This window comes from Odontesthes bonariensis, chromosome 18 (assembly GCF_027942865.1).
Source record: "Odontesthes bonariensis isolate fOdoBon6 chromosome 18, fOdoBon6.hap1, whole genome shotgun sequence".
In the NCBI taxonomy this organism is placed as follows: Eukaryota; Metazoa; Chordata; class Actinopteri; order Atheriniformes; family Atherinopsidae; genus Odontesthes; species Odontesthes bonariensis.
The window spans coordinates 17,885,744-17,908,605 of NC_134523.1; the positions used below are offsets into that span (position 1 = coordinate 17,885,744).

Below are 22,862 nucleotides of genomic sequence, written 5' to 3' on the forward strand. Positions count from 1 at the left end.
TTAGTCTTCTTTACTTTTTTTATTGTTCCTTTTGTTTTCATGCATTTACTCTTCCCTGAAAAGCACTTTGAATCACATTTTTGTTGAATTGTGTGTTTTATGTTTAAATATGCAAATTGTTAAATAAATCATTAAACAATCTAATAATAGCTACATTGTAAGGGCATAAAAATGACAAACCGTTCCATTTAATTAATGCTACCATGAATTAACGTTTTGAGAACCTTCTTGCTGAGCAGTTTTTAACCCACTGTTGGCCAATATGGGCTCTAAATCAGACAATAACTAATGTGTACCTGTCCACAAACAAGGAACTCAATAGACCTTAAAATTACTCCTTGAGGAAAGTTAATAAATGATCACAACAGTTAACAGTGGCCATCACAGGAGGCTAAGTGACAGATTTAAAATATTGTATTTTAATCATTTGGATGCCCATTTAAAACTGTGCCAGGCATCATAATAAGCTAATTTGCATCCTGATGGGGGAACAAAAATTCATTGGCTCAATGTCTGACAAAAGCTTCATATGATAATTAGCTTAATTTTCCATCTGAACATTCAGACATGATTACTTTCAGGTTGCCCTTCATCTCTGCTCAGCAACAAGACAATCAGGCTCTGTTGCATCAGACTGTGGTCCCTTACTCCAGTTAGCGATAAGAAAACTTGCTCAAAGCTCCTTTGTGAAAATACATCAGCTTGAGAACAAAGGTGCCATTTAAAGCTTAGCACACACAAGGTTGGTGAGCTTATACGGCTAAACTCGAGAAGCTGATAAAATGACCACAGTGAACGTTAAAGTTACTCTTTTACCCCCCTCAAGGTATGCTTTCAGTGGTCCCCATGGTAACCAATACCAGATCAAAGTGTAGCAGGCAGTTTTAATCGTGGGATATTGGCCCAAGTGAGCCACTTTGTCCCCTGCTGTTTGAGCAAATTGAAGTTTTATGTTATACTATACACTTCTATCCTGCAGCAAAATTCAGAGAAGAAATATCTAAAAGCTTATTTCTTTGTGACTGGGGTATTTTGAGGTCTCTCCACATCTCTAAGTCTGGGAAGTGTTTGGCTGAAAAGATACCCGATCCATCTCAGTAACTTTCCTGATGACTGTCACATCTCACTGAGGCACTGGAAATGGAAATACCTCTTCCTGTGAGCCCAGAGTTCTTCTTCTCTGTGGGCGCATTGTTCCTCTTAGCTCAATTCACCGGATCACTGAGTTATTCGGGGAATATAGGCCAAGTTATTCTGATATCCTCCCCCTCGGGACTGTAAGGGGACATTCCAGCAGCTCAAGGGGAGCAACAGTGAAAAGGAATCGCTCTTGTTTCAATGGATACAGGTCACTGAAAGCAAAGGCCTTGGGCTCAGTCACCAGCTAAAAGCTGCTGGTGAAGCATAGCACCTTAAAGGGATATTTCATTTTGGTGCTTTTTACCTGGGTATAAAGTGTTCTGGTTTCTCAAATCCTTGATCGATTAACATAATGAACGCTCTAATAGTCAATATAAAAAAAAGCTAAGTTATAATATTATTCTAACATTGTTTTGAGCTTGTACAATACTTTTTTGGACACCTTAACTGTTCCTTTGTGTAAATGTTTACTATATAAATATCAGAGCACACTAATAGCTCCTGAACTTCACTATAAAAGTTGTCATCTTAAATAGAGAGCCATGTGTTTTGGTGTATGTACCCAAGCACTGAAGACCAATAAGTCTACAATCATTTAAAACAGATCATTATATCAAGTGACTTAATGATTTTAAGGACTATTTCTGTCAATCAATTCAAATTAAAAATAGATCAAACAACTTTGAATGCAAGCAGTTGGGAACAGGCACTTTTGAGTGATTAATAACTTAAATCATCAGTAAACCAGATGATTCCGACTGCTCATGTTTCACAATGTGTCCTTTTATCATTAAAACGACCGATCACAAGGCTCAACTGATCTAAGGTTACTTTTTCACTATTTCAACTTCAGACTGAAACTTGACTGAGAGATTTAAGAAATAATCATATTTATTCACATGTTATTCGCATATTTATTCTCAACTGCAGACAAGAAAAATGTAAGTATTTGAGAATAAAACTGCCAGTCAAGTATTTCTCTACCAGTTAGTGGTAGTCTAGTGGGCCGGGTTTGCTGTATGTGCTAGTGTTCGCTCTCGTGCTATGTGCTGTGTGCTCTGTCATACGGAAATAATTTGCTTTGTGAGTTATCGAGTACTGCTGATCTAAAAAAAAAGGCCGGCCCTGCTTATGAGAGGTCAAAGTGAACAGAAGTGGAAATTATGGTGGAAAACGGATCTGTTGGGCTCTCTTTGTGTGGTATTTTGCACAAAGCATGTCAATGACATTTCAATAAGACCATTGGAAATTGTGTGAACCAGTGGAAAAAACGGTTTACTACAACAAAGTATATGCTATATTCTACATGTTTTTTTTATGAATTTTTATGTTGTAGAGTTGTGAAATTATTTTATCAATGGAGAAATTGAGCAGCCTTGCTTTGTTGTCTACAGTAGTAGATCAACCCTCATCTTACATTGAAGCTCCCAGATCAAGGAAGTGACGTCGACGCAGCTTTAGCAGCAGAGAAGCTATTAGGCTTGTGTTGATAATAATAAACTCCTGGACTATTTTCAAACTTCCAAATGCATCGTTTTGTGAGTACAGACCATATTTGTACTACTGTAGAAGTTTGGTGTCATGGCATGTGATTTTAGTGTGGTAATTTTGGAGATACTGCCAGGATCCATTAACCCTTGAACGAAGCTATTCGGGATAACTCAGTAACTCAGCTGATGTTCAGCCAATATCGAAAAAACTTCGGGTGGGCTACTTGGCTGGATTTCACGGTTCAAATGACCCCAGGTTGAATCTACTCCGGAGTATCGCTTTAAGAATGCCTGCTGAAGCAGATCTGATCTCTGTAAAAAAAAAAAAAAATGGCCACCGGAAAGTTGTTTGCATATAGAAATCTCAAGTAATGCCTGGAATAAGAAATAATATTTGTTTAATGAAAAATGGCTGGAGGAACAACTCCAACACCTTTCTACTCAGCCATAAGTCCATACAGGCAGACAGAGACTGCAGACAGGCAGACAGAGACTGCAGACAGGGTAGTTTTAGTGAAGGAGGAGGGATTAAAGTGCTCATTTACAACAAATGGTGTAATCCTAGATCTTACTGAGAAGGAGTGTCCCTGCACCCCGGATGTGGAACAGTTGGCTGTGAGTTTCTGCCAATGTTGTCTCCTGAGACAGTTCACCTGAGTTACCTGTCAATGTTGTGTGACATCATCAGCTAAGTTTTCGCAAAGCTACAAAAACAACACCCCAATTCATTCCTGGGGATCTCTGAAGATCTCTCTGCTGCACTTCAACTTTTTAAATGTTTGTCAGCTGGTATTTATTTTATTCATTGTTATATATTACCATTAAATAAACATTTGAATTTACCCAAAGGGGATGAATAAAGTATTTTTTCTATTCTATTCTAATCTATCATTATTCATGTTATCCATCTATAACAACAGCATATCTTTAATAATGATTTCAAGTGCAGCAATCTGATTTCCCTGCGGGGAATAATAAAGTATTATGGACTGAACTGAATTCACAAAGTCATTTTCCTTCCCTCTAATGCGCATGGCCTTCTTCAAAACAAGGAAACATCCACCTCAAGCCAGTGTATAACTTCAGCACATTAGTGGAAGTTTTTCTTCTATATTTGGGATTTATCTGACATTATAGCTGCTAAATGCCCTGCTTTCAGTCACTGAAAGTCTCAGCCTACTGTTTGAAGCTGAACAGGTTCTCCACAGAGGGTCTAACAAAGGTTTTGACACAGCACGAAAAGCTAAAAAAGGCTCTTTATCGTCAAATTTTCGGTGTTTTCAACACATTGAACATTCAATCTCTTATAAAGGTAGGGATATAAAATATATTAGCTTTAAGAGATAAGAGTGTCCTGCTTTTATTTAAGTGGTTTCCATAACCAGCTGTTCGTCACACCACTCCAGTATGAACAGTGCAACACACACAAACACACACCCGCAGTCACAGATTCCATTCAGTGTTTTTTCATTGCCATATACGGATTGCTGAGACCACACTGAGGTCATACCTCTGAGTTTGTACAGCTCCCCATTGACAGAGTTTACAATGAACATGTGCGGGGCCTCGTCACTCGTGGTTACTGAGGCACCAATCAGGGGTAGGGACCCACGGGGCTTCTGGCTCTTTCCCTGCTCATTAACGAAGTACTGCAGCTGGCCCAGCTCTGGATCTAACACAAAGTACCTGCATGGGAGGAAAAGACAGACAGCGACACAAGGAAGTTAGGGAAGTGATGAACCACAGAAAAAGACAGCAGAGAGAGAAATAGAGAACGCACAGTTAGTTTTATCATCATTTTGTTTTATGCTCACATTATATTGCTTACCGGTGAAACTTTCTTTAATATTCCTGTCGTATAAACTTTTCAGCATGTGGAAGAGTGTGCGAAGGTGAGGAGGAGGGGGTATGAATAAGAGTGAGATAAGGTAAAAACGCACACTAACATTTCTCTCCTCCTGTGCAACTACTCCACTAGGATAATTGTAACCACAGCCCGCTTCGTGCGAGAGCGGTTAAAAATGCTCCACCGTGCACATTAATGGCTGCAACATCAAGCCAGAAAGCTTTGCTCCAAATTACTCAAGGTGGTGATCAGCGTGGCCATCAGGTGCCGAACGCAGAGCTCGAGGCGTGGAAATCTCACCTCACATGTACGCCTTTGAAATGATACAAATCACATTCAACCACTGTGTAACTGAATCTCTGCTTCTTCCATCTCTTACAGGAACATTCTAAATGTGAGCTAGAAGACACACAGAAGCAGACACGTTTCATCGACTATAGCCAGAATGGATGCTCTATGGCAGTGTTTCTCAATTCCGGTCCTCGGGACCCACTGCCCTGCATGTTTTCGATGTTTCCCTCCTCCAGCACACCTTATTCACATTATCAACTCACCATCAAGCTCTGCAGTGGCCTGATCAGGAGACATTCATTTGAATCAGGTGTGTTGGAGGAGGGAAACATCGAAAACATGTAGGGCAGTGGGTCCCGAGGACCGGAATTGAGAAACACTGCTCTATGGAATTCAACAAACTGGCCTGTCTGCTCCGCTCAACGATTTGTTCTCCTGCTGCAGTGCAGCGCTGACCAGAGTGCACGGTGGCCTGAGGTAGCAGCACTTATCTTCAGCTCAGTCCTGTATCATGATGTTTTCCCAGAAATGTAGCTGGTTAAACTCTTCATCCATGATTGCACAAGCTGCCGTTATTGATCAGAACCCAGCTGTGGTTCGCTCCTATCATGATGTGATGATTGAAGAAATATCAGGATGGCACCTGGTCTCTCCATTTCACAGGTGTTGCTTTTAATAGGTCTCCCATGGGTTTTACACAGCAGTACTCTTACTTCCTTTTGAATCTATGGCCACACATAGGCTTTCTTTACAAATTAAGAAGCCAAACAGTTTTTCCTCTAACTGAAGACACGAGCCTAGAATTCTCCTGACATGTTATCAAACTGTTTAGAAAAACAAAAGTTGGAAAAACAGCAGCTCCTCAAAAAAGCTTGATGTAGGTGATATTTAGTAGCTTCAAAACAAATAGACCAATTCACAAAAAGATTGAAGATTAATTTTCTGTCAGCTAAAATAAATATCCAATCCAGTTATCGAATCAGATCAGAACACCTCAGGCTTGGGTCCACTAAACTTAAAGTTAGACTTCTACAGTTCAACTAAATTCAGTTTTTCTTTTATCACATAGTAACCTGCTGATAAGTGAAAAAGGTGATTTTCCACCGCTTCACGTGACATCTTAAACATACTCGTCTTGTCTAAACAATACTGTAAAACCAAAAGCTTCCTCAGTTCATAACATTAGAAATCTTGTGGCCAGCCTCCTCGCTATCAGTGCTTATAACTTTGATGAAAGTCAATTTTCAGCATTCCTTGGCTACATTAGCCGACACCATCACAGTCAGTCACGTTTTGATAGGCCGTTTGCAGAGGTAACAAAAGTACTCACAATCTTTAAATACTTTTACTGAAGATTTTTAAATAATGGCTGATTTTCAGTATGTAAATCTACTGATTCAACATATTTAAAAGTAAAAGCGAAAAAGTACAGGTTCTTATATCTACTTTATGTAGGACAAGGTGATATGACCAAAAATCTCTGTCTTACCTCTGTATATATGTACCTATGTATTTGCAGACAGAATTGCAGCATATGGTATATATAGCTATTTTCTGTGAATATTCACTTTTACAATAAAGGTAATACTACTACAGAACACTGGGTATTTGCATTCCACATACTGTAAACCAGTGTCAGCGGTTAACATCTGTTTGCTTCTCTCCTACCATCTCTGCTCTCATTTACTAAATTTGAATATTAATAAATTCCAAACAAAGCCATTCTCAGTTTCTGGTATCAGTCAGCACAGTGAGACAGAAATAGAGACTGAAATAACACCTGTTAAGACGACACATTAACCAAGAGGCACGGATTTTATGAATGAAACGTCATCTGATAAAAAAGAAACAACCTTTTATTAAAGTCGGTCTTTTCAATTTGCTTGTACTAACTTGAGAAAATTGGTGAATATGTAGGGAGAAACTCACAAAGAGAAAGACACACACTGGGACAGCTTTATACAAAGAAAGCATAAGATTATAAATGGTGTTAAGCTATAAATTTGTATAAGAATTTGTATATAAAGTCAGTTTAGTATCCAGCCCTATACGTGTGTCAATAAGAAGGAATCTTTTGAGAGACAACTGGGGCAGATGTTTCAGTGCCAAGCAAACTGAGCCTCACATCAAAATACATTCAGAGGAATGTCAAACCTTTCTGACTTTAAATGTAATAAACAACAATATACTGAAAACCACTAACACTGAGTCTGAGTCTTTCTTACAGCCAGGAACTTTGAACTGTTCACTTAGATAAAGCCACGAATGAGGAACAACATGCCGCGAGTGTGATTATGAAAGACCAGTACATGGTAATAAACATGTTATTATGACCAGAATGTCAACAAGTCACCAGCATGAGGGATTAGAGGTGATTAAGAAGTTTGATCACCGTTATTCAGTAAAGATAAAGTAAAGCTAGTAGATGAGTAAATAAACCTGAACCACATATGAAAAACAAAGGATTAATTTACAACCCTATAAAACAACGAGGATGATAGCTGTCAAGCTCTGAATAGGGATTAATGATTGGGATTCATATGTCAACCCAAGCACTTGAATGAAGCTCCATTCAAAGCTTCAACCGTGTGTTCTCATATCCTGTGAAGAGTTAATCATTTTAAAGAATGGTCCCTTCAGCTAGTTACAGCCTCTTCATATCGTGGACATTCAATTTTGAGTTGCCTCTCCGTCTATTTAATGATATCATGTCTCTGTCTTGTTCCATCTGTGTGGGCCAACAAATGCACCAAAGCATCATTTCTAAATGTCACCGTCACCTCCATGTTGGTTGAAATCGATCTTGAGGCTGCGAAGGCACACAGCAACGCTAAAGATTCTTATTAAAATCTTTTAAAACTAAAGTAACAAATCTTATTTGAAATGTAAGGAGCAGAAAGTACAGACGTTTATTTTCAAATGTGGAAAGTACAATTAGAAAGTGTCAAGTGAACCAACTGAGCTTTGTGTTCATTTTACCAAACTCTATACTACTATAAAACAAAGGTTGAGATCGTAACCACAAGGCCAGACCCAAAATGAATTTGAATCGTTTTCATGCAGTGAGTAATTCAGATGTTAAAAAAATCGCCCCAGAAACGTCAAGAGATTTTAAAACACTCCACTTCACACCATCATTAATTATTTCCTTTATGATGAACGTTACTTCATCAATGACTTCAGACATCAACTATTACTTCAACCCAGGGATGTCCAAAGTCGGTCCTGGAGGGCCGCTGTCCTGCAGGTTTTAGATGTTGCCCTGCTTCAACACACCTGATTCAGATTAAATGGATCTCTTCAACAGATTGTAAAGTTCTGCACAAGCCTGTTAATGATGTCTTGATCTGAATCAGGTGTGTTGAAGCAGGGAAACATCTAAAACCTGCAGGACCCCGGCCCTCCAGGACCGACTTTGGACATCCCTGCTTCAACCCCTCACACGAGGCATTTTCACCTGAACCCTTCTGTGTCTGCAGAGGAGATGCGGTGAATACTGCTGTCTGAAAACTGATCCCCTCTCACGGTCTTGCCCTCTTCCATCAGCAGAGCTGCTGATTTATGTCGACCACAGCCAACCAGGGAACAATCAGCCTGCGTCAGTTTACATCCAAGCCCCGTCTTTTTCTGCCGCACACTCTTCTGCTGCATGTAAACCACACACACAGAACATGAAGTCCTGTTCCCCTGTTGTTCAGTCAGCAGAATGGAGGCTTTTACCGCTGACCCCTCCGCGCTGTCTCGGCTTTGCAGCTAAAGCACACTGCAGACCTTTAACATGATGGATGGTGTTGGAAATAAAACCTCGGTCTTGATATTTAGTCTCATGTCAGAGCATTGCTGATACTGCCTGACCTGCGTGTCGCAGACTCTGTTAGCAGTGAAGTGTTCGATTTTAGAAGTATGAAGCTTCAACAAAGCTTCATATTTCACATCTTAAGAACGATGAACCTAAAAGAGTTTCAGCTCTGCGTGAAACAAAATAAATAACTCAATTACGGTACCTCTCATTTATATAAAGTATGCCGTAATGGCCATGAAAATGTAAGGGCACTGCATTGTCGAGTACAAGGATGTATGAGCACATTTTTAAAGGCAAAGCCATGATAGCTCTGCACAGTCCACTTTTCTGATAAACTCTCAAAAACAACCCAGGGTTTTCAAAGTGGACATGATGTTTTATCAAGACAAAACTTTCTGACAATCATTATTCATAGCCAAATTTCCTGATTAGTGGCCTAAGGATCCTGCAGGATCTGGATAAGAGAAGAAACCCCAAGTTCACACACATGTACATATACGAGGAGGATTCAGGATGTGTTGAAAAACAAAGAGGGTATTACATAATACTGCTTTTCAAGCTCGTTAGAATTGTACAAACCCTGGTTTTGACTTATATACTGGATTTGTTTGCATGTTACCTGTCAATACATGAACACAATACATAAAAAATGATGGGTGGATGAAGACTTTGGCTCAAAGAGCTTTCTAATACAGATCTATCTTTGTAATTCAAATAAATCACAAGAAATTATGACATTGTACAAAAGCTTAGTCAAGCCGTTTGTCAACACTAACAGAACCACTCCCGTTTCATAATGCAACACCAAAGATGCTGCAAGGAAAAGCTCGACAGCAGAACTCGCATCTCGCTCCTTGTTTGCTAGTTAGTTCTCAAAACGTTCAGGAGGGCGTTGGTGCGGGGAGAGGTACTGAATCGTTCAGGTTATCGGCAAGTAATATCAGTGATGCTGTAGGAAAATGACTGTTGAGAGTTAAAGTTCAGTCCATGTTTTAGCATCTCATGGTGTCATGAGGAGACTGTAAACCTGTGCTATGCGATTCAATTGTTCCACAGGACAGAAACACACACACATCCAGCAGAAAGAAAAGTGCATGAGCGTCCCACCGGACAAATTAAATCCAACATTCACTGGCTCTTAACTCAAGTCTTACGTCTAGACTTAAAAGATGCTTGACTCTCCTCATCATCCACTCATTTACTTGAGTTCTCTGCCTTTTCAAGTGATGAACTCTTGGATTCTCAAAATTGACCTCTTTCAGACTTTCCTCTCTTTTTCTAATGTCTGGTCATAATTCAATTTGTTGGTGTCATGTTTGAATAAATGTAGAGAAAGAGAGAGATAAAGCTAGATCGATAAATGGGTAGATGCAGTGCCCTCCATAATGTTTGGGACAAAGTCGCATTTTTCTTCGAGTTCCCCCTCTGTTCCTCAGTGTGAAACACATTCTAGACTTTCATTCAAAGTCATCTTCATACATTTTTGTTTATACATTTTCTAAACAGTCCCCTCAATTCACATCCTTTCAATCACGTCCTTTTCAGCTGTCGAGCTGCTCCTTCCTCACTTCGCCACTCGCTAAACAGACTGCGGTTGAGTATTCAGCTGCTACTTTTGCTCGATCAAATTAGCTGATGTTAAATTTAGAGCGTGCCCATATTATGATCATTACGTAATGCAGCGATACCAAGTCTCCCTCTCTGTGCTGGAGGTAGGGAGGAGTAAAGAGGGACTGTCTTACACTAAAAGTAATAAACGCTGCTTCAGTTTAAAAGTTTTGAAATGTTGTCGGTGACCTGACAAGCATTCCTCCTGTGCATGAGCGGGTGCTGATCAGGTGAGTGGATCAACGGAGCATGAAAGATAAATGACGTGCAAATGAAGACCAGGACAGGAGCACGAACCATATTATTTTAAACCATCTAACAAAGTGTAGTCATTCATTTATGCTACCTTTGTTATACATCATTTCTGAAATGTTGCGTGTTTGCGAAATGTTTTTGGTTCTGATATAGTCTGAAATGTTATGGTTTGTAGATGGAAGTCATTTATCTTGTTTTGTTTGTGTGTTTAGTTAAATTTCATAATGTTCTTGAAATACTGAGTTTAGAAAAAAAAGCTGCTGTGCTTTTGGTTTTGACCTGCTTTATGAAATGTGCTTGGCTTTGTTCTCATGTAATATCGTCTTCTTTTGGTCCTCAGGGCCACTGTGTAAAAGAGCCGACACAAGCAATGAAGAATTATTTGATTCATCTTTGATCAAAGCTCTCCAAATATGAGCCTGTTCATTGCAAGCAGCAGCTAACAAACAGCTCTCAACACAAAGCTTTTAACCGGAACTACAACTTAATCTGGTGACTAGGGGGACAGCACATGATTGAAAGCTATGAAGCGGATTTGAGTTGAAATTGTTATTTCAGATAATGTAAAATCCTTCAGCTAACAAACTACAGCACCCACTAATGGGCTTAATTCTTAAAAGAGGGTAGCAAAAGACAAAATAGACAAAAAAATCTCCACATGAAACCAAGATAACACATTTTTCCTCCACCCCCCAGAACTGCACTGCCTAAACACGCAGCTTTAATCAAGGAAACACCATACTGAGGTGCATGTGCAGAGGAATGATTCATCCCTTACCCGCACTCCCCATCCTGCTGACGAGCTAGGAAGGCATAGATTTAAGGTCCACACATCCTACATGATCAAAGCCTCGTTTCATATGACGAGATGTGTGAAAAGGAGATTGAGAGGGCTCTAAATGTTTCATATTCTTTGATGTGCATACAAACGTTGGAATACTGCACAAACAGTACCAGACGTGCTGATTAGAAACTGTCAAATAAACAAACCAAGTCCATGAAAAGTCCTAACTAAGCACAGCAGTTTTCTCATTTCTATCGAAATTCATTTTTCTTTATCACTGTCACCCTGGAAACCAGTTTTGAGCCACCATACACATTAAGCCCAAGTTCAGCAGTAAAAGCAGAAAGAAGCACCATCCATTTTCTCCACACGCTTAATCCAATTCAGGGTTGTGTCCACCTGCCATTTAGCAGAGAGGCAGGGAACACCCTGGAAAGGTCGCTTGTCCATCACAGGGCCACCACAACAACAATTCAATTCAATTCAGTTTTATTCATATTGCACCAAATCTCAACAAATGTCATCTCAAGGTACTTCAAACATACGGTCCAATTCAAGCCAATCATAATAAAATTAATTGTACTACAATCATAATCAAGTCAAATTAATTACAATCCTAATTAGTCCAAATCATCCAATGACATTTTTTTTAAATTGCCGAGCTGAGGAAACCTACAGCCAGGATTAGAACCAGGAACCCTCTTGCTGTGGGACGACAGTGCCAACCACCACACCACCGTGCAGCCCAAATGTGACTCCATCCGACATCAAATCATAACGCTGAGCATTTACAGATAATGTCAGTTCTGCACTATTTGGTGCTCAACACCACAGCCACAAAACCTCCAACAGGTGAATGTCACCAGGCAACCGACAGTAAAATAAAGCACCAACCATCCTGACCACTAGCTGGGTGGAGCTCTATTAAGTTATAGGAAACTCTAAGGCAAGGACTAGGAGAAGAGAGTAGGTGTGTTTTCCTCTGCTAGCCAAATAATGTCTGTGGGGCTGTAGCCCAGCAGGGGGAAGAACAGTCATCTGCCAACCAGACGATTGCAGATTCGACTTCCAGCTTTCCCCGACCACATGTCGAGGTGTGCAATAGGGTGTGTGAATGTGAGTGATGGAGGAAAAAGCAATGCATATATTGTAACAGCGTATAGTGTGTGTGTCAAAGGTTGAAAGTGCTTTGACTGGTCAGCTAGTCAAAGAAAAGCATCTTATAAGTACAGATCATTTACCATTTATCTCTTTAAAGGCATGAAATCAGATTCACGTCTCAATCCAAAGATGTTCAACTACAGCAGAGGTGGATTTAGGGTATATGAAGACAGTGTCCAATCAAAAGTAGAGTACTCAGGTCGGCTGTCTTCATTCTTCAAAAGAGCTGCTGCATTTGACCCACAAACAGTTTGGTTTTGCAACTCAAGTCTGATGCTTTTCCAATCACTTATCTGAGAGATACCGCAAGTACGAGCAGGTATATCTAAAAAAAAAAATCCATTTCTTTTGATGTATTTTCTCTCAAGACGCCAGGGCAAATATCTGCAGAGGTTCCCTGCTGTGGCCGCTGGTTCTGGCTGACTAGGTCAACCAGAAGCAGAGCAGTGTCTTCCCCTGAGAGTGAGCTTTCATACAGGCAGTGACTCATATTTCTCCTGCTCTCAAATTTGACCCAAAAAACAGCCGAGTTTGCCACTATATGAAGACGAATGTTATTCCAGCTATCTACCTGCCATGCTGCATTTAAAGCTGATCGTCACCTCTTCACAGAACTGTTTGAGGACTAAACTATCCATGAATCCATGAATCCAAGTGGTTTTATATGATTCTTATAGGTCAGTATCCAGCTCAAAAGAACATAAAACAACAGGTATTCTTAATGGTATTGTAAATTTTGGAATTTCCAGGAAAAAGATCATTTTTAAAATATTAATCGCTCATCCTGCACTCAGGGGGAGTATACCATTTTTTTTATCCAACAGGAACACTAACAGAGCTCACGTGGGCAGTGGTTCTTGCTAAAGTATGCTGAGCTGGCCTTTTTTGGAGGGTTGCCTCTTTATCATCTTCTATCTTTCTAATGGAAACATGAAAATATTCGGAAGCAAAAAGGACTCCAGTAACTTTTATATACACCTTTAAAATGAGCTTTTAACATGGACATGGCATAATCATTTCGCCCGCACCCATCATAACTCCAAATAGTTTGTAATTAGTCCTTAGAACAAGGGAGAGCTTTCTCTCGGGGGAAAGCCTCCACCTGAGAATGAGAGGATTTGGCTAAAGTATCTTCTGATTAGTCATATTCTTGGATATTTGCCAAAGGGGCGGGTAAGGGAATGATGGTGAAGGCACACACCAGCTGTGAAGCTACGACAACACATTAATAAGACAACACATGAGATCCAGTTTCATGTGTTCCAGCCAGAATTGGACCCCGAATATCAAAGTGAGGAGCATGACGAACCGCCACAACGGAGATTACAGATTTTTCACTCAGTGTAACCATCACCTGAAGTTCAGACTCGTGCCCTTTTAGTGTTGGAGAAGACCCGACTTTTAGCTTCAGTCTCACCGAAATGGCAGCGTGTTACACTTTCTTGTCCGTGAAGTGTACCGTAGGAAAAACTAACCCCAACCACTGATCCAAGACTGTCGGGTCTTAGGGTAAAGTTGAAAAGGGTCAACTGGCCCTCTCAAAAAAAAAAAAAACACATTTTCTTGAGGACATCTTGAGGTAAAAACAGTCCGAGCAGATCATTCATTCCTGGCAGCACAATGACTTCCGCTTTTAAAATGCTCACGTACAATAATGTGACAAATAGCTGGTCTAATCATCACACTGAAACAAACTGTTTAGCTTTATTTGTAGATATCATGTTGAACGGTCACATGTGGCGACAAATATATGATAAATCTATATCATCCATCTATCGATTCATTTTCTACAGCTTATTTTGAACAGGATCAGAGACAAAAGTGTTCCCAAACGGCTGAGAGAAGTAATCTCTCCAGCAATCCTGCGTTTGCCCCGAGGCCTCGTCCTCGTGGGATATGTCTAAAACGCCTCCCCTGTGAGATGTCAAGAGGGCATGCTGAGACCCAAACCAATTCAACTGGCTCCATTCGACGGAGAGGAGCAAATATCACTATACTCACAGCAGCAACTCTATTCCAAGTCTCTCTCCGATGACCGAGCTGCTCACCCCATCCCTAAGGATGAGTCAAGCCGCCCTTCAGGAAGCTGATTTCTCATTATTTCTGTCACAACCCTCAGCCTATGAACAAACACCTGCTATACTTCAACTCCCTCCCTTGAGCCGGTGACTCATTTCCAACCTGGAGTGGGCAATCCACCTTTTTCCAACAGAGGGCCGCAGAGTCCTTAGAGGTACTTATTCTCACTGAGGCTGCATCACAATGCTGCAAACCACATGCCTGCTGGGAGGTCTGTGCTCAAAATCCGCAAAAAGCAAAGATGCAGTCTTAAGACGACCAAACTGGAAACCCTCCAGCCCTTGGCATTATTCACAGGAAGAGTCTGGATTACTGCCAGCAATGCAAACCAAGCTCTAATTCCATTTGTTCAGGGACCAAATGTCCCACAGAAACGGGCCTGATACTCCCACAGGACACCTGACAGGACACGGTCATAAGCTGTCTTCAAGTGCACAAAAAACATGGGCAAAGTGTCAGTCACCCTCTGGTATACTTGCAGGGGTAAAGAGAGTAATATAGAGGGCTTATACAGAGGACCTGCGTGTAATATAACCCTAATGTTCAATTTTCATGATAAAGCCTCTCAAACGAGGTCATCTCCACATTTACAGTCATACAAATTATGAGAAAAAATGTACAATTGTTCCGTTTTAAACCTAATGAAAATAAAGCATCACCAAACTCTTATTGCATTGAAAAACAACTAATACACAAACCCACATACAAACAAAGAAACAAAACAAAAAATTTGAACATTTACGATGAGCATTTGAGTTTGAAGTTTTATTGTTTTCTTAGTTTTCTCTTTAAAAAAAGTCAAAGTCAGTTACACTTGTGGCTGACGGCCAATATGTTAAATTTGATGAAATTTTGTGGAAAAGCAGCAGCACTTCAGCAGCCATCTGCCCCTCAAGGTTTTTGGGTTTGACCACTGCACTAAATGAGCTGCATTATAGATAGGAGTCGATCAGAAATTTAATGTAGCTCAAGCTGAAAAAGGCTAATCGTTCTGCAACAACTGTGTGGTGATGATGACAGAGAGCTGACAACACAATTCAGCCACAAGAAGAGAATGTTAACAAAATGAAGGAACTCAAAGCTGTAGGTGAGCTATGCAAACTTCAGCTAGCCTACCATTACAGCCCCAAACAACCTGAGTGAGGCCAGAGATCCAGAATGACACATTTAAGTCCCAAGCATAGTGTGAGCTGCATGTATTTCTTCACAAGCATATAACAGCTACCTCATACATTTTTCTACACACAAACACTCAGAGCTCCTACACTACACAACAGTACACACTAACACATGGCCGCCCACGCAGTGGCAGAATTAGATCCAATCAGGTCTGCTCCCACCACGACCCAGGCAGACACACACACATGAACACACGACACGTTTCTCCACAGGATGAAGACCAGAACGTGACTGACGGCCGTGACCACTCCAACACGGTCGTCCACCAGAGCGCGGCCTCGCCTCCTTCAAATGTTTCTATAATTAAACGCTGCGGGCACTTACAGATATTAGCTGATAATCACGGTAAACACTGAACACCTGCAGAACGATGGATTGCACACACACTTCTCTTCCTCCTCTAATGGGCTTAGAAGAACATGACTTTAAAGCTCTGCTGCAACAAAAGCTGTCATTTTCAAGCCATTTAGGCTTTTTTCTTTTCCCCAGAAATCCAGTTCAAGCCGTTTGACATTTATAATGAAAACAAGATAAATTTGATTCAAAACATCCTGTGTGTTAGCAAAAGCTTTTATAGGTGCATTATCGCATATTAAGTTTAAATCAAACCACAAAAGCTGCTCAGAAATAGCTCCCTAAAAGAGATCCGCAGATCCAACTCTGATTAAGCATCAATCTGAGGCCCCACTCCGCCATCCACAAGACCTAGAGGCAGTTTATCTGAATTTGTGAGTGGCATATCAGCCTTGAAGAACATAATATGTACAACACAATAATAACAAGACTCCAGGAAGTATCTTGATCCACTTAAACAACTTTAACGTGATTTCAGGTGCAGATAAACATCGCTGCTTTGGCTAGTTACACCCTACCACAGTGCTGTATGTGAAGCTACCAGCTCAAAACAACATCTGATTAGTAAAGTCTTTGCCTTCCTTCCAAAGGCAGAAAAAAACATATTAAAGTTCCTGAATCTCCTTTAGTAAATTAAGATAAGCTTGGGCAGGTGAGCTCCTAATAGACAGTTTTTCTGATACGATTGCAGTTTCAAGCGACATTTTCAGGATGTTTAAGTCTCTGCCCGCTATCCGTTTCCACACGGTTACTTTCTCAAAGCCTTGGCTTTGGCACAGGTCGTTGCATTGCATTGGAGTCTCTCCCTGAAAGCTACATCATTACAATGAGGTTCTTTGAAATTGAGAAAAGACATGTAGCATTAACCACAAAGAACAAGGTGATGTGTAAAAGCCCTTCCTGATAACAGCTCAGCTTCAAAATGGACACCACCTTTCATTTAATGCATGGATATGTTTGTTCATATATGTTCAGGGAAATGTTCACAAGACACAAAATACTCTATTTAGATGCATCATAAACAATATGTGACTTTTCTCTCTTTGAAATGTGTATATTTTCATCCAGGTATTCTTGTGGATGTGCATCATGATCTGCATCTGCATGTCAGTTTATAGATCAGTGAGCAGCAGTTCCTTCTCTCCTCCTCCGCCTCTCTATACCCTTCCCCTCTCACATGCACTGGCATCGAGCCCAGATCATACACACTTCCATACCAGCCTGAGCTTCCCTCTTCTCTGCAGCACTGCTACAGTACAGCCACACCGGGACACTAAGTCAGTATGTGGGTAGAAAAGAATCAATTTCACTGCAAAAATTACACTAAAGCTGGAAATCCGGCATAGTTCACATTAACCACCCAGCAGGGAATTCACAAGGAAAACCTTTCTACACTTCCAAGAAAAAAAATGAAACCAGATTTTCATATGTGGCCGCAGCAGTAATTCTAAATTAAAAACTCACTCATTGCTTCCTATGATAACGGCTCTCATCCGTGTCTGAGTGGAGTAAATCGGACGAGGCAGAGAGTGAAATCATAAATGCTGCATGAGGCACAGTCGCACGATAATGCACCGCTGTGATCTCGACAGCTGTTGCTGAGATGTCCTGTGCTTCATTACGAGCGCAGCCGCAGTGCTAAAGGGCCAACAGACTCTCAGGTAATCACAGGATAAGGGAACAATATCAATATACTCACTGCACTGAAACAAAGTAGTGAGACACATGCAGCAGCAAACGTGCACATATATGCTCAGAGAGCACATCGCTTCAGGCTGGTTTTATTTTTATTTTGTCAACCTCAAGAATTTGCAAGATGTGAGCTGAACTTTTTAAATGGAAAAACATTACTGTCAGATTATACACAACAGCCAGATGTGGCTTATTTTTTTGACACTTTGCTATTCAGTTAGCTTAGACTATTTAAAGCCAGAAGTATATTTAAAAGCAAGAACAAAAACACCATGAAAGATATTTATTTTTAACAGAAGCAAACTGTCTTTTTAAAGACTACTCTTTTTTTTTTTTTTAGTTGTTGAGAAACTGAACACTATCTTAAGGTTCTTGTACACCAAGCTGACAAACGGCCCTTGGGAACATCTGAAGTAAAAGCTGGACATCTGTCACTCTTGTATTTTTGCCATGTCCACTAGCGTCTGTTTTCAACTGATTCAACTTGTAGAAGCGCCACTGTATCCGCTGGCGACTGGCTGTTCAGCGTAGTGTATGAGTGCACGAGACAGAAACTGAAGACAAACTGATAATCATGACAGAAGAGTACCAAAAAAAACCCAAAGAGCTATTCTTAGGTTTAGCTTTCTTTTTTTTTTCCCTTTAATCTACACTACAGTCTGCCAGTTTCTGAAAAAGTATAACATACGTTATACCGCCCCCTTCTGCACTGGTGAGCTATGTGTTCTTGCGCAGGCAAAGTAATCCTGGCTGACAGTAGGAGGTCATCTCTGCAGTGTGTTTGCGTGCTGGTTTGTTTGTTCAGACATTGGAAACATGAGGAAACCCAGCAGGAGGTCTTTGTTCCCTCTGGTTCTTCATGTCAAATTGGTGCATAAAAGCTCTTAAATCTAGAACAATTCACCTATTAGCCATTTATCAGTCACAAATATTGATAACAAATCATAACGAAAGTTGATTTAGCAGATTCAAATTGGATTGTTCTATGAGTAATTCACTTATTTTGATCAAGTGTTTAATTATTTAGTTTCTCCTACTCGATGCCTTTCAACCATTATATGTTTGAGATAATGTTTGACAACATGGTAAATTCGTGTGGATACAGTGAAGTTGTTCACCTATGGTACAACATCAGGGATGGTAATGTATTCAAGTTTTGTTCATGTCATGTTTAGTCACATATACTCACATTATGCCATATGAAGCTAATGTAATAGCCACAACTGCTGGCTACAGGAAATGTTAATCACTAACTTAGCATTAAATGAGTCAACTTGCCATCCAGCTGTTGCTAACATTTATGAGGTGAACTGAAATGTAGGATAGTCAAGTGCTGTTGTCTATTATTAAAACTGACCAACAAAAGCCAGTGTTATAGGCGTGTCGAACACAGCTGTGAAATAAAAACATCATTGTAAACATTAGCTTGGTGTTGTCATAAGCTAACAGATCACAGTAAACTAAAATGATACTGAAATACAGTAAATTTAAATTTGAATAAGCTTACTGCTGGATTACTGTTGCAAAATGGCATCAAATTAAAGGGAATAAAATGCAGCATGTCAGAAAAACACATTAATGCTATCAGGTTTAACTTTGTGATCAGAGGTGAAAGGGGAAATGATTATACTGACAGGGAATCCGAATTTTAAAAAGCACCCCTGCATTGAGTAAAGCTACAAACTTTTCCTGTTTTAAAACCTGTTAAAAACTTTTGTGATGAAGTAATTCAACCAAATGTTATACGCCACGAACACCGACCTAGGAATTCTTCAACAAAAAGTCAGGCTACGGTTAGAGTTCGGTTGGGCCGTTTAATTGAAAAAAACTGTATATTTGCCAGCATACAAGCATAGGGGGCGGAATCAACTTATTGATTGAGGTTTGTCGAACTCCTCTACAATAGGTGAAGACCTGCCCATTTAAGATTGCTCATATTGGCTCATATCTGTCTAACCCACTACATCACAGAATCTTTACAGTTTAGTACATTTCACAGGTGCTGCACGCTTGACTTTTTTGTTGTTGTTTTTAATAATGTCCTTTTCTTTTTTCTTTTTATCCACAAATGAGATTTACGTCATCCATTCTGGATATTCTCTGTCTGTTGTTACTGACGACGACTTCTTTATCAGTAACTTCCAGTTCAAAGTCCCGGAACACCTCCACAGGTCTGAGTCCCATTGAATGAATGCATATGGAAGTGATTAGACTTCCAACCAGATTATCTGGGCGCATTAGTCTTCAGTCAGATGAATAATAATTTCAAACATTTGGCACGTTTATCATCAATTCTGATGACCAATGAACAGAAAGCACCCCAGGCTAGGGGACTTCCTTACAATAGTGTGTATAAGTACATGTTACAATATGTGAAAACACCATGTTTTGCAGCCAGAACCTAACAAAACAGACAGAGAACAGAAAGCCTCAAATAGAAGCTAAAAAGCAGCGGAGCCACACAGGATTCAAACCTCAGCTTCCTGGGTGAAAGTCCAGCTACTGCTCTCTGCATATAAACAGGTGATAACAGATGGTGACAGCCTACAAAGCCGACCAGGAGGTGTAAAGAGCGTTTAGTAATTTAAAAAAAAAAAGAGAGAGAGAAAGAGACAATAGCCATTAAAAGGACTGAAAAAAAACTTAAGGCAGGTGGGTCCATCAGTTTTTAGCAGTAAATTACCTTAATTATTTTCTTTTTTTCCCCGTTTTGTTTCTATTTCTGGTTACTAATTTAGAGGACCCTAAAGAGATTTTTGACACTTGCTTAGGGAGTTACTTTAAAAATCATTCCAGCTCCAACTGAATAACCAACAACAACCACCTCAAAAGGAGGAGACATAACATTTCTCTGACGGTGTTAATGAACTAAAAGTTACTCTTGTAACAAATCAACTGTTATGTTGCAGTTAGTCGTGCAGCTAGTTATGTCCGTTTGTCACTTAAGATGTGTGATTTACACCCCGTCTCTCCTCTTCCTCCCCCTCACAGTGACGTGGTGGTAAAAGTGCAACGTGGACGGGGCAAATAACAACACGAAGCATCGACTCACTAGACCGAAAGTGACTCATATCCAGCGGCGCCTCCTCTACTCTCCCTCCGCTGTCCTTCCAACTCCATTCATGCGCTTACCTGTTCTGCCAGCCTTGGATCAGGTTGGTGTATTTGCTCAGCACTCCTTCCAGCTGCCTCTTGCGCCCCTGCTGCTGCAGATTCATGCTGTTGCCCTGCACACTTCCCCGACTGCCTCCGCCTCCAGTCGAGCAGGAGCCGGGGCTGTGCGAGCCGCTCCGACCGCTGGGCTTCCTGGACGAGGAGCTCCCGCGGTGCTCCGACGAAGGGGATTTGGTTTTGTTGGTCCCGAGATGCGGACTGCAGAGCGTCTTTTCCATCCTGGCGACGGGACGGTAGAGAGCAGGAGGAGGAGGAGGAGGAGGAGGAGGAGCAGGAAGGGATGGGGATGGACCTGGACCAGAAGCACCAGCAGCTTAGTAGGGGAAATTTCAGCAAAGCATGTGGCAAACGCGGAGATGCGAGTCTGCTGAGCTAAAGCAGAGGCAGTGAATGTGCATCGACTGCACTGCGCCGGTGTTTTAAGCGTCCCTCGGTGCGTTGGAAAGCTGACATAATAATCCTCGGTGTGTTTAAGCCATGCTCTCCTCTGCAGTGTGCGCCGCGGCTGTGTCAAAGTGTGTCTGCTCCAGCGTTTTCCTGGTAGGAAAGAGAGCAGAGTGCAGACACACCCACTCCACTCTGTACCTGCCCCCCCGGATATTACAATGCACTCATACCACACACACACACACACACACACACACACACACACACACACAAATATCATACCAATAAGAACAGGACTTTCTATTATATTTAAGCAGCAACAGCAGAAAAACAACTCATGTAAATTCATTAACTTATCCTTATCTTATTCTTATTCTTATTCTTATATCTTATTTTACACTGTTTATATGGGAGGGGTGTAATTTTATTTTACTGTATGGTGTTGTAATTTGGCTTTATCTTTACTTTATCTTATTTTGTCTTATTGTATTATATTTATTTTTGCTCTATTGTATTTCCTGACTTAATCTTTTTTCTGTAAACGAGTGCACTGCCGAAAAGGAATTTCCCGCAAGGGATTAATAAAGTAATTCTGATTCTGATTCTGATTCTGATGAACAGCAAGATCCCAACGATGCATGAAGACAAGCACAAATTCTTCCAAGGTAATAGTACAGGAATGGTAGGTCAGTTTGGAGATGTTTCATGGAGAAACCCATCCAAACACATAAGATGTTACAGTCAAGTTGTATGCCACTACATAATGATAAACAGCAGCAGTCCAATGTCAGTACAGATTATGTCGTACACACAACACAACTGTGACACACATAAAACAACAGAACAATGTGCAGCAACAGAGGATCAATAGAAACAGAGAGCAGGCAGGCAGAAAAGGGCAGGAGGCAGACTGACAGCCGGACTCGACGGTCACCTTTAGAAGACAAGCCTTTGAAAAGATAGGGCTTTCATTTGAAACACGAGGCTTCATTTTTCTTACTAGGTCTTAAATGTTTTCAGTTACAACTGTAGTGTCCACTTTCTGCAAGAAAAAGGCAACATATAGATCAATGACAGAAAAAAAAAGCATACGTGATGTCATGCGACGAGTCTGGAACCAGTTGCCTATAGTGCAGAGTAAATGCATGTACTCTGCACTATAACTCTCTATAAACATGTTTACAGAGGGTTTCTTAAGACAGTTGATGACAGTTGAAGAGATGCTTTCATTGAATTAAGTTCAGGCATGAGATTTAAGGAGCTAATTCTGTACAGATGTTGACTGAATTCATTTGCGAAAGATATGTGGCAAATTGTGCATAAACACATCCAGTTCATTTTGGGTAAACTACAGTAAAGTGCAAAAGTCTTGATCCAAACCTCATTTCATTATATTTTGCTTCCAAGCAGCCACACTTCTGTGTAATCTTTTAAAGTGGTATCAATCAATAGCTCTCCAGGTTTTATGAAGGTCTTTCAAAGTTTATTCTTTGGAGATCGGCTGCTTTTTCACTGATTTTCAGTTCAGTCTTTGAACCTTACCAATTTCAGGTTTTTCATTTGTTAAACCACTTAACACTGATCTATGAATCATTAAAACATATAAAAGACTAATAACTC

General features: G+C 40.5%; 1 protein-coding gene across 2 annotated transcripts in view; it reads right to left on the minus strand.

Annotated features, from left to right (window-relative positions):
• The window catches only part of osbpl10a (oxysterol binding protein-like 10a), a 109,341-nt gene extending 87,947 nt beyond the window's left edge, over nt 1–21,394 (minus strand). For both annotated transcript variants that reach the window (XM_075449519.1, XM_075449518.1), the window contains exons 1-2: nt 20,814–21,394; nt 4,141–4,316 (exon numbers count right to left, since the gene is read on the minus strand). In XM_075449519.1, the coding sequence (XP_075305634.1) occupies nt 4,141–4,316; nt 20,814–21,073 (436 nt within the window). In that variant the 5' untranslated portion in view covers nt 21,074–21,394. The remainder of the gene's footprint in view (nt 1–4,140; nt 4,317–20,813) is intronic.
• Between the last annotated feature and the right edge of the window lie 1,468 nt (nt 21,395–22,862).